This window comes from Oncorhynchus keta, chromosome 29 (genome assembly GCF_023373465.1).
Source record: "Oncorhynchus keta strain PuntledgeMale-10-30-2019 chromosome 29, Oket_V2, whole genome shotgun sequence".
Lineage (NCBI taxonomy): Eukaryota > Metazoa > Chordata > Actinopteri > Salmoniformes > Salmonidae > Oncorhynchus > Oncorhynchus keta.
The window spans coordinates 6,547,052-6,560,237 of NC_068449.1; the positions used below are offsets into that span (position 1 = coordinate 6,547,052).

The following is a 13,186-nucleotide window of genomic DNA, read 5'->3' on the forward strand; positions in this document are numbered from 1 at the left end:
AAAAATCAAAATAACTTCACAGATATGTATTGTAAAAGGTTTAAACACTGTTTCCCATGCTTGTTCAATGAACCATAAACAATTAATGAACATGCACCTGTGGAACGGTCGTTAAGACACTAACAGCTTATAGACAGTAGGCAATTAAGGCCACAGTTATGAAAACTTAGGACACTAAAGATGCCTTTCTAATGACTCTTAAAAACACCAAAAGAAAGATGCCCAGGGTCCCTGCTCATCTGCGTGAACGTGTCTTAGGCATGCTGCAAGTGTAACAGTATAGCTTCCATCCCTCTCCTTACCCCTACCTGGGCTTGAACCAGGGACCTTCTGCACATATCAACAACTGCCTCCCACGAAGCATCGTTACCCATCGCTCCACAAAACCCACGGCCCTCGCAGAGCAAGGGAAGCAACTACTTCAGGTCTCAGAGCGGGTGACATCACCCGATTGAAACGCTATTTGCGCACACCACCGCTAACTAGCTAGCCATTTCACATCGGTTATACTCACCCCCCTTTTGACCTCCTCCTTTTCCGCAGCAACCAGTGATCCGGGTCAACAGCATCAATGTAACAGTTTTAGCTTCCTCCCCGGGCTCGAACCAGGAACCCTCTGCACACATCAACAACTGACACCCATGAAGCATCGTGCCACAAAAGCCAAAGAGCAAGGGGAACAACAACTTCTGGTCTCAGAGCTAGGCACATCACCGAGTGAAACACTATTAGCGTGCATACCGCTAACTAGCTAGCCATTTCACATCGGTTCCACTCACGTTTTGTCTCACCAGGGGTGATGGTCGGATTTGTGTTTATCGTCGAAGGAATGAGCGTTACACCGAAGCCTGTACTCTGGATTGAGATCGATTTGGAGGTGGAGGGTCCGTCATGGTCTGGGGCAGTGTGTCACAGCATCATCCGACTTAACTTGTTGTCATTGCAGGCAATATCAATGCTGTGCGCTACAGGGAAGACATCCTCCCTCATGTGGTACACTTCCTGTAGGCTCATCCTGACATGACCCTCCAGCATGACAATGCCACCAGCCATACTGCTCATTCTGTGCGCGATTTCCGGCAAGACAGAAATGTCAGTGTTCTGCCATGGCCAGCGAAAAGCCCGGATCTCAATCCCATTGAGCACGTCTGGGACCTGTTGGGTCGGAGGGTGAGGGCTAGGGCCATTCCCTGCAGAAATGTCCGGGAACTTGCAGGTGCCTTGGTGGAAGGGTGCGGTAACATCTCACAGCAAGAACTGGCAAATCTGGTGCAGTCCATGAGGAGGAGATGCACTGCAGTACTTAGTGCAGCTGGTGGCCACACCAGATACTGACTGTTACTTTTGATTTTGACCCCCCCTTTGTTCAGGGACACATGTCTGTGGAATATGTTCAGTTTATGTCTCAGTTGTTGAATCTTATGTTCATACAAATATTTACACATGTTAAGTTTGCTGAGAATAAACGTAGTTGACAGTGCTGAGTTTAGTATTACTTGAGTAAGAGTAAAGATACCTTGATAGAAAATTACTCAAGTAAAAGTGAAAGTCCCCCAGTGACATACTACTTGAGTAAAAGTATTTGTTATCAGATGCAGTTAAACACTAGTTAGTTGGATGACCAGAGTTGCTCTCTTGATAAGTGTGTGAATTTGACTATTTTCCTGTCCTGCTAAGCATTCAAATGTAACGAGTACTTTTTGATGTCAGGGAAAATATATGGAGTAAAACATACATTATTTTCTTTAGGAATGCACAGATACCCCCCCCAAAAACAAGTTAAGAAGTACTTGAAAGTATTTTTACTTAAGTACTTTACACCACTGCTGGTTGCCCTTATCTTGTGGCAACAGGTCACAAATGTTGCTACTTTGATGGCACACTGTGGTATTTCACCCAATAAATATGGGAGTTTATCAAAATTGGATTTGTTTTCAAATTCTTTGTGGGACTGTGTAATCTGAAGGAAATATGTGTCTCTAATATGGTCATACATTGGGCAGGAGGTTAGGAAGTGCAGCTCAGTTTCCACCTCATTTTTTTTGGACAGTGTTCACATAGCCTGTCTTCTCTTGAGAGCCAGGTCTACCAACAGCAGCCTCTCTCAATAGCAAGGCTATTTTCTGGATTTGGATAATTAGTGGGTATTGGCCTAATTCTGCTCTGCATGCATTATTTGGTGTTTTACATTGTACACTGTTTTTGCAGAATTCTGCATGCAGAGTCTCAATTTGGTGTTTGTCCCATTTTGTGAATTCTTGGTTGGTGAGTGGACCCCAGACCTCACAACCATAAAGGGCAATGTGTTCTCTAACTCTAACTATCTATCTGTCTATCTAACCTGGGCCTACTGTCACTCACACAGTTTGTCTGTATTATGTAGGAATCTTCCAAGCCTGTGAAATCAAGCAAACCTGGATGCAAAAATGGACATTCCAACTCTGACCATGAGGTAGGAAACAGTCCAACCTGTATTTTCTTAGTTTTGCCACCATACTTCAAAGAAATCAAAAAAAGTTGGAAAGTACTGATGAACAATGATACTGATGAACCTTTTGATTTGAAAACAGAGTTGGGCCCATCTTTGTTCTGTTCTGTTATATTCTATATACACCCATCAAGTACTTATCAAGCAATGTGAAAATCAATTGACTTTTACACTCATGTGTGAAACAGACTGCATGGATTCTTCTAAAACAGGCAAAGGAAGTACAAGTACTCAATGAGCCAAGGAATATATGACTTTATCTGGGGTTAATTGGGGTTAGTGGAAAGAACAAACCGGTCTAATGAGAGATGTCATGAATCCTCTTTCACCTTTTTAGAGCCTTCCTAGCTTCAGACTTCTGGCTCTATAAATACACTGTCAGAGTGTTTCCAAAATGGTACCCTATTCCCTATCTAGTGCACAGGGGCATATAAGGCTCTGACCAAAAGTAGTGCACTAAATAGGGAAAAGGTGCCATTTGGAACAAAGCCTCAGGGTTCCTCTGGCATGCAGAGTTCTTAGAAAACCTACTAATCAATATTAGTGTTATGCATTGTAAGTGTGTTTTTAATACACTGTCAGTTGATCGACTGCTAGGTACTGACTAGAACTAGACAGTCACGTCTGGCTGTCTACAGTCTATCCGTATGGTCCTACAGTATGGTACTGTAGTATTTATTTAGATTTAAAACATATGTATATCTGCTGAAACAGCATGAGGAAGCAGAGCTAAGTCCCTTGACCAAGAGGCTCTTGTGCTGTATAATTACCACACCAGTGTGAACATGAATACTGATTAGAAGAGAATCGTAGCAGCAAGCCTATTGACTGTTATTACTTTTTATCTGTAGTCACAATGAAGTGATAAGATATTGATAAAACACAGTTGTCACTGTTAAACAAATATTATTGTGTATCATATAGCATTTATTGCATAGTAATACTGATTTTTATCTGGGGTGTGTTTTGTGGTAATCACTACCTGGAAAATACACCCAGGATATTGCAGAGGGTGAGATGAGAACAACTCTGTCCATATTCATAATTTACACTTCCAGACAACTTTTGAACCTTGAGATAATCAATCAAATTCAAGTTCATGTTTTTTTGGATTATGATAAGGTAAGAAGCAGTACTAAGTCATGTTAGGTGTTTCTGAGTTCTGACGAAGGCCTTGAGGCCGATACGTAAAGCGGAATAAAGAACCGTGATACTAGCAAGAGCAGTGTGCAGGTTTCTTCTTTTTCTCATCTTATTCAATTATTACCATGCACCTGCAACAAAGATTGCTCAGATGTGCGAGTGCCTTTTGAAAAACCTGAAGAAACCCAACTAGTGTTATATGTTGTTATCTCTTCAGTTATGATGGCAGCAGGGTAGCCTAGTGGTTAGAATGTTGGACTAGTAACCGGAAGGTTGCAAGTTCAAATCCCCGAGCTGACAAGGTACAAATCTGTCATTCTGCCCCTGAACAGGCAGATAACCCACTGTTCCTAGGCCGTCATTGAAAATAAGAATTTGTTTATAACTGACTTGCCTAGTAAAATAAAGGTAAAATATAAAAAATGGCTGATGTGCTATACTTCATGAGAATGTCCATCGCCACCCCACCAGGCTTTAAAGCTGCATTCAACATTCACCTAATCCAAGTTTGAATGGAGATTATTGGGAAACATATGCTCTCATTTAACAAAGGAACAATATGAGGTAGGGTTTCCAGATTACCTTGTCAATGTTAGCAAGACAGAAGACAGACAGACCGGCAGACAGACAAGACCGGCAGACAGACAGACAGTCAGACAGACAGACAGCATGATGCCACTATCACTGCCTGTACAGCTCTATCAGTTATCTGTCTCTGTGGGACTCCATTACACACCCTGTGTCAACAGAGACCGTATACACACACACACACACACACACACACACACACAGCACCTCTGATCAGGTTCCCTCCCAGGGAAACATCTGATTTGGAAGAGGAACATGACCCTTAACCACAACTCCACATCATCATTGACTCCTCCCCGTGGAAACAATTTGGGTAATTGTGATCCCTGGCTTCCTTGGGCAGGAAACTGCTGGCCAGTAACGGGAACCCTCGCTCTGCGACTCTTGTTTCCACAGGGTTCCAATAAGAAGAGCGCGCAGCCGCCTAACACCCAGCTGCTGAGGGTGAAACCTGGCTCAAACTCAGCAGTCAAGAGGGAGCGGAGGCTGAGTGCGTCTGTCTTCCCCATCAGCACCAATAGGAAGCTGCAGACGCTGCCTGCTATTAAAGGTACTCTTGAGATGCACATATACAGTACACGTGACAGACTCGGGTGGTTCAAACTCAAGTCTCCGAGTTAACAAGACTGTGTTAGCCCAAAGCCTAGGTATTAGCTTAGGGAGCCAATGTAAGTCTTCAGGTCTCAGGCAAGGTTACTTATCACAAGAGTGTGGTTCCAAACAAACACTGTCTCTCACTTCCAATATGGCCTCAAAGATGACGTTTTAGAATCGGAGTAGGGAATAGAAGTTAGTGACTCCTCTTAAATATTCACTGTTCTCAGTTTATCATTGTACAGTTCAGTTCAATATGTCTCAAGGGCTCACACATTCTGTGTTTACCGGTAATCACATGCATGACATTAGCGTAGCACCGTTAGTTCTGACCTATTAGGATCAGGGGAGGTTATATTAACAATTCATAGGCCCCTAGGATTCTCATAACCAGCTTTTTAACCTTCAGGACTTAGCGTGCTACATTATTTAGACCATAGCGGATGGCAGTTCATGTCTATCGCCAATGCTAATCATCTGCACTCAACTGTATCTCAAGTCTTATCTTGAAGAAACAGATAGTCCCTAGAGAGGGACTGCACATCATGTCTAGGGTAACAGGGATTCAAATGGAGTCTTGAGACAAAGATCGGTCATTAGTGGGATTGATGCCACTATGGAATCGGCACAGTTAAGGTAAGAGTGTTGACCATGGTTGCTTCTGTGGATCACTCTAGATGGGTCTGTTAGATGACTGAATGTAATATAATCTTGAGCGGCTTCACTGCAGGTAGATTTGTATGTTTTAATATTCAATAATATTAAACAAATTACAAAATAGAGTGCTGATCTAGTATCAGCTGCCCACTTGTTTATATAATGTTATTCATATCAGTTTTGCTATTCAGATCATATCTCAGCACACATATGGGCCCTGGGCCCATATCCACAAAGTGTCTCTGAGTAGGAGTGCTGATCTAGGATCAGTTTAGCTTTTTTAGATAAAAATGAACAGATCTGCAATCCTACTCTGAGATGCTTTCGGTATAGGGCCCTGTATTGCTTCTTGGAAATAATTTACCTGAGAAATAGACTCTCCGCAAATCTAGATACAAATCCTTTATTTCCACTGTTTTGTTTCCATTAATTGTTTAAAAAAAAAAAAAGTTTAATAATAAAGTATAGATTGTTATGTAATATTCGAGGGAGCAGAGTGACATGATGTACCATTCGACATGCTGCCCACCAACAGTGATTGAAAGGACTGACAGTGATTTTTTATTTTGTACAGATACTTGGCAGTTGTTGTTTGGTCTTATGATGCACTCGATGAGATATAGGGGGTTGAGGTTTACACCTTTACATGACTCATTTGTTTACACAGAGCATTACAGACAAGATCGTTTGCTTTCAGAAAAGTATCCTACAGTGCGCTCCCCATTGGGGCCAAACAAATTGGTTAAATCAATGTTGTTTCCACGTCATTTCAGACCAAAAAGTCTATGTGATGACGTTGAATGGTAAACTGATTGGATTTGGCAACAAGTCATCAACATAAGGGAATTTTGTATTTTTGTTTTCATCTGAGCCCAGTGGGTCCCTTCTTCTTACCCGCAGAAGAAAGACATTGATTGGTTGAATGACTGATTGATTGATTGACAACAAAGAACCACAAACATAGGTATTACTTTTCTATAGAGGAATTATGTTGATCATATACGATCAACCAGGCACGTTCTAAGCTTAAACCGTGTTTAAACAGTGCTTGGTTCTGTGCCAATATCCATACAATAGCATACTACATAGAATGCAGTGTATTGGCATTAAATTCCAAGTTGTAGCCGATGCTAATATGGATATCAGAGCACAACATGTTTTGTCCCCCCAGACCACAAACACAACTCTCCTTCCTACTGATCCAACATTACTAGCATATCTCACTACGTACAGAGAAGCGGTGTATTGGCCATGCATTATACACTTAGACGCCAGTATGGATATTGTTTTTCTCTTCCAGACAACACAAAGGCATTGGTGTTGTCCTTGGTTTGTTTTGCAGTAACCACTCGAAGCGAAGGTGGGAGCAACCGGAGCATGTCTGAGCAAGCCAAACCTTTTAATGTCATCTCACAAATCACACCTGACATGGGTTTTTTTCACCTTTATTTAACCAGGTAGGCAAGTTGAGAACAAGTTCTCATTTACAATTGCGACCTGGCCAAGATAAAGCAAAGCAGTTTGACAGATACAACGACACAGAGTTACACATGGAGTAAAACAAACATACAGTCAATAATACAGTATAAACAAGTCTATATACAATGTGAGCAAATTAGGTGAGAAGGGAGGTAAAGGCAAAAAAGGCCATGGTGGCAAAGTAAATACAATATAGCAAGTAAAACACTGGAATGGTAGTTTTGCAATGGAAGAATGTGCAAAGTAGAAATAAAAATAATGGGGTGCAAAGGAGCAAAATAAATAAATTAATTAAGAGGTAGTTGTTTGGGCTAAATTATAGGTGGGCTATGTACAGGTGCAGTAATCTGTAAGATGCTCTGACAGTTGGTGCTTAAAGCTAGTGAGGGAGATAAGTGTTTCCAGTTTCAGAGATTTTTGTAGTTCGTTCCAGTCATTGGCAGCAGAGAACTGGAAGGAGAGGCGGCCAAAGAAAGAATTGGTTTTGGGGGTGACTAGACTGCTGGAGCGTGTGCTACAGGTGGGAGATGCTATGGTGACCAGCGAGCTGAGATAAGGGGGACTTTACCTAGCAGGGTCTTGTAGAGTACATGGAGCCTGTGGGTTTGGCGACGAGTATGAAGCGAGGGCCAGCCAACGAGAGCGTACAAGTCGCAATGGTGGGTAGTATATGGGGCTTTGGTGACAAAACGGATTGCACTGTGATAGACTGCATCCAATTTGTTGAGTCGGGTATTGGAGGCTATTTTGTAAATGACATCGCCAAAGTCGAGGATTGGTAGGATGGTCAGTTTTACAAGGGTATGTTTGGCAGCATGAGTGAAGGATGCTTTGTTGCGAAATAGGAAGCCAATTCTAGATTTAACTTTGGATTGGAGATGTTTGATATGGGTCTGGAAGGAGAGTTTACAGTCTAACCAGACACCTAAGTATTTGTAGTTGTCCACGTATTCTAAGTCAGAGCCGTCCAGAGTAGTGATGTTGGACAGGCGGGTAGGTGCAGGTAGCGATCGGTTGAAGAGCATGCATTTAGTTTTACTTGTATTTAAGAGCAATTGGAGGCCACGGAAGGAGAGTTGTATGGCATTGAAGCTTGCCTGGAGGGTTGTTAACACAGTGTCCAAAGAAGGGCCGGAAGTATACAGAATGGTGTCGTCTGCGTAGAGGTGAATCATGGACTCACCAGCAGCAAGAGCGACCTCATTGATGTATACAGAGAAGAGAGTCGGTCCAAGAATTGAACCCTGTGGCACCCCCATAGAGACTGCCAGAGGTCCGGACAGCAGACCCTCCGATTTGACACACTGACATGTTTAAGGACTGCACTGTGGCTGTACAGGACTGCCCCCCCCCCCGCGCATCACTGTGTATTGTTGACAGTCCACTATTCCCTGGCAAATAACTTATCATTTATATGTATGTCATTAGCTATCTGCTAACTAACCACATCTGATAGGCGAGCAGGGAGCTTCTCTCAAAACATTTGAATACCTACATACCTACAAATGTAAAGTTACAGTATGTCAGACTACAATGGTTTATGTGTTCTTACTTGTTGCAGTACATTCACCCACTTGGCAGGCACCAATAACCCCACTAAACGGATAGGCGTCATAAATCTCTAAATGTTATTCACCTGTGTCGGACGACTTAGAAGTCATATACAGTGGGGCAAAAAAGTATTTAGTCAGCCACCAATTGTGCAAGTTCTCCCACTTAAAAAGATGAGAGGCCTGTAATTTTCATCATAGGTACACTTCAACTATGACAGACTAAATGAGGGGGAAAAAAATCCAGAAAATGACATTGCAGGATTTTTAATGAATTTATTTGCAAGTTATGGTGGAAAATAAGTATTTGGTCAATAACAAAAGTTTATCTCAATACTTTTTATATACCCTTTGTTGGCAATGACAGAGGTCAAACGTTTTCTGTAAGTCTTCACAGGGTTTTTACACACTGTTACTGGTATTTTGACCCATTTCTCCATGCAGATCTCCTCTAGAGCAGTGATGTTTTGGGACTGTTGCTGGGCAACACGGACTTTCAACTCCCTCCAAAGATTTTCTATGGGGTTGAGATCTGGAGACTGGCTAGGCCACTCCAGGACCTTGAAATGCTTCTTACGAAGCCACTCCTTCATTGCCCGGGCGGCGTGTTTGGGATCATTGTCATGCTTAAAGACCCAGCCACGTTTCATCTTCAATGCCCTTGCTGATGGAAGGAGGTTTTCACTCAATCTCACGATACATGGCCCCATTCATTCTTTCCTTTACACGGATCAGTCATCCTGGTCCCTTTGCAGAAAAACAGCCCCAAAACATGATGTTTCCACCCCCATGCTTCACAGTAGGTATGGTGTTCTTTGGATGCAACTCAGCATTCTTTGTCCTCCAAACACAACGAGTTGAGTTTTTACCAAAAAGTTCAATTTTGGTTTCATCTGACCATATGCCATTCTCCCAATCTTCTTCTGGATCATCCAAATGCTCTCTAGCAAACTTCAGATGGGCCTGGACATGTACTGGTTTAAGCAGGGGGACATGTCTGGCACTGCAGGATTTGAGTCCCTGGCGGCGTAGTGTGTTACTGATGGTAGGCTTTGATACTTTGGTCCCAGCTCTCTGCGGGTCATTCACTAGGTCCCCCCATGTGGTTCTGGGATTTTTGCTCGCCGTCCTTGTGATCATTTTGACCCCACGGGGTGAGATCTTGCGTGGAGCCCCAGATCGAGGGAGATTATCAGTGGTCTTGTATGTCTTCCATTTCCTAATAATTGCTCCCACAGTTGATTTCTTCAAACCAAGCTGCTTACCTATTGCAGATTCAGTCTTCCCAGCCTGGTGCAGGTCTACAATTTTGTTTCTGGTGTCCTTTGACAGCCCTTTGGTCTTGGCCATAGTGGAGTTTGGAGTGTGACTGTTTGAGGTTGTGGACAGGTGTCTTTAATACTGATAAGTTCAAACAGGTGCCATTAATACGGGTAACGAGTGGAGGACAGAGGAACCTCTTAAAGAAGAAGTTACAGGTCTGTGAGAGCCAGAAATCTTGCTTGTTTGTAGGTGACCAAATACTTATTTTCCACCATAATTTGCAAATAAATTCATAAAAAATCCTACAATGTGATTTTCTGGATTTTTTTTCTCATTTTGTCTGTCATAGTTGAAGTGTACCTATGATGAAAATTACAGGCCTCTCATCTTTTTAAGTGGGAGAACTTGCCCAATTGGTGGCTGACTAAATACTTTTTTGCGCCACTGTAAACATTTGGAAGCTGCAATTGGGAGACTTGGATGAATGGTAAATGAATGGTAAATGCCTATTTTTAAAGTCTAGTCCTAAAATTAATCTTTAATGCTCCAGGCCTTTAGCGTATATTGGAACGTACATATGCATTAGGAAAGACACCTTGAGAAATAAGGAACAAGATGGTATTCTGTTAGCCTATACCGTCTCATGAGTTTCCCTATTGGAGAGGCTTCTCTTATGGTGGTAGAATATCAGAAAATCAGGGCTGGGGTCAATTTCATTTGGATTTATGTTAATTAAATTCTCCTGAGTTACATTTCTGAAATGTCAGTTTACTTCCTGAATTGACTGAACAGCAATGGAATTGACCCCAACCCAGTTTCCAATGGAGCTCACACCCTGTACTGTGTTTCCTCTATTGTAGCAGGTAGGCTGCCCTCCTCTATTGCAGCAGGTAGGCCGCCCTCCTCTATTGTGGCAGGTAGGCTGCCCTCCTCTATTTCGGCAGGTAGGCTGCCCTCATCTATTGTAGCAGGTAGGCTGCCCTCCTCTATTGCAGCAGGTAGGCTGCCCTCCTCTATTTCAGCAGGTAGGCTGCCCTCCTCTATTGCAGCAGGTAGGCTGCCCTCCTCTATTGCGGCAGGTAGGCTGCCCTCCTCTATTGTAGCAGGTAGGCTGCCCTCCTCTATTGCGGCAGGTAGGCTGCCCTCCTCTATTTCAGCAGGTAGGCTGCCCTCCTCTATTGCGGCAGGTAGGCTGCCCTCCTCTATTGTAGCAGGTAGGCTGCCCTCCTCTATTGCAGCAGGTAGGCTGCCCTCCTCTATTGCAGCAGGTAGGCTGCCCTCCTCTATTGCAGCAGGTAGGCTGCCCTCCTCTATTTCAGCAGGTAGGCTGCCCTCCTCTATTGCAGCAGGTAGGCTGCCCTCCTCTATTGCAGCAGGTAGGCTGCCCTCCTCTATTGCAGCAGGTAGGCTGCCCTCCTCTATTTCAGCAGGTAGGCTGCCCTCCTCTATTTCAGCAGGTAGGCTGCCCTCCTCTATTGCAGCAGGTAGGCTGCCCTCCTCTATTGCAGCAGGTAGGCTGCCCTCCTCTATTTCGGCAGGTAGGCTGCCCTCCTCTATTGCGGCAGGTAGGCTGCCCTCCTCTATTGCGGCAGGTAGGCTGCCCTCCTCTATTGCAGCAGGTAGGCTGCCCTCCTCTATTGCAACAGGTAGGCTGCCCTCCTCTATTGCAGCAGGTAGGCTGCCCTCCTCTATTGCAGCAGGTAGGCTGCCCTCCTCTATTTCAGCAGGTACGCTGCCCTCCTCTATTGCGGCAGGTAGGCTGCCCTCCTCTATTGTAGCAGGTAGGCTGCCCTCTATTGCAGCAGGTAGTCTGCCCTCCTCTATTGCAACAGGTAGGCTGCCCTCCTCTATTGTGGCTGGTAGGCTGCCTTCCTCTATTAAAGTTGGTAGGCTGCCCTCCTCTATTGCAGCAGGTAGGCTGCCCTCCTCTATTGTGGCAGGTAGGCTGCCCTCCTCTATTGCGGCAGGTAGGCTGCCCTCCTCTATTGCGGCAGGTAGGCTGCCCTCCTCTATTGCGGCAGGTAGGCTGCCCTCCTCTATTGCGGCAGGTAGGCTGCCCTCCTCTATTGCAGCAGGTAGGCTGCCCTCCTCTATTGCGGCAGGTAGGCTGCCCTCCTCTATTTCGGCAGGTAGGCTGCCCTCCTCTATTTCGGCAGGTAGGCTGCCCTCCTCTATTGCGGCAGGTAGGCTGCCCTCCTCTATTGTGGCAGGTAGGCTGCCCTCCTCTATTTCGGCAGGTAGGCTGCCCTCCTCTATTGCAACAGGTAGGCGGCAGGTAGGCTGCCCTCCTCTATTGCAGCAGGTAGGCTGCCCTCCTCTATTTCGGCAGGTAGGCTGCCCTCCTCTATTTCGGCAGGTAGGCTGCCCTCCTCTATTTCGGCAGGTAGGCTGCCCCCCTCTATTTCAGCAGGTAGGCTGCCCTCCTCTATTTCGGCAGGTAGGCTGCCCTCCTCTATTTCGGCAGGTAGGCTGTCCTCCTCTATTTCGGCAGGTAGGCTGCCCTCCTATTTCGGCAGGTAGGCTGCCTTCCTTTAATAACCTTAAGCCTGGCTCGTAGAGTATAATTAGAAAGCGGTGCAGACCGTTAAGTTCTCTCTTCAGAGATCCATGTGATCCGCAATTATGCTAATTGTCGTTACTCAGCCCTATTCTTGCCATCTCAGCGCTGCAATCTATGCGTTTTGATTAACAGGTGTATTATTGCTTGGCTACTCATGAAATGTCAGCACTTTAACCTTTTTGGCAAGATAAAACACAGTCCATAAAAACACATCGGACTGTCTTTTCCAGATCAGAAGCAAACAAGACAACACACTGAAAGCATAATGTGCAGGTTGAGGAGGGAAAGTGTTAGTAGGCTGAAACAAGGACGTGATGGAGGCTGAAACAAGGACGTGATGGAGGCTGAAACAAGGACGTGATGGAGGCTGAAACAAGGACGTGATGGAGGCTGAAACAAGGACGTGATGGAGGCTGAAACAAGGACGTGATGGAGGCTGAAACAAGGACGTGATGGAGGCTGAAACAAGGACGTGATGGAGGCTGAAACAAGGACGTGATGGAGGCTGAAACAAGGACGTGATGGAGGCTGAAACAAGGACAACGACAATTTACTCTTGTCTAGTTACCCTCTCCAACTTCAATGGTCAGTTGGCATTTAATGCCCTGCATGTGAGTTCTCTGCTACTTGGCTCAACTGAGGGTTTTCCCACTACTTTTTTCACTTGTGCAGAGAAGACAATATTTTTTTGTGCAGACTAAATAGGGTTTTCTAAAACATATAATGCACCGACAAATAATTTCCATGTTTCATAAGTTTTTATTCACTGTCAAACTGTCCTGATGATAACACTTCTGACAGCAGAGCTACATAAAATTGTCAGACTCCAGCCACCCATGTCATAGACTGTTATCTCTGCTACTG

At 44.5% G+C, this 13,186-nt stretch overlaps 1 protein-coding gene across 1 annotated transcript in view; it reads left to right on the forward strand.

Annotated features, from left to right (window-relative positions):
• ppp2r5ca (protein phosphatase 2, regulatory subunit B', gamma a) overlaps positions 1–13,186 on the forward strand; it is a 53,522-nt gene that overhangs the window by 636 nt on the left and 39,700 nt on the right. The window contains exons 2-3 of the mRNA XM_035742443.2: positions 2,384–2,452; positions 4,616–4,769. Coding sequence (XP_035598336.1) covers positions 2,384–2,452; positions 4,616–4,769 — 223 coding nt within the window. The remainder of the gene's footprint in view (positions 1–2,383; positions 2,453–4,615; positions 4,770–13,186) is intronic.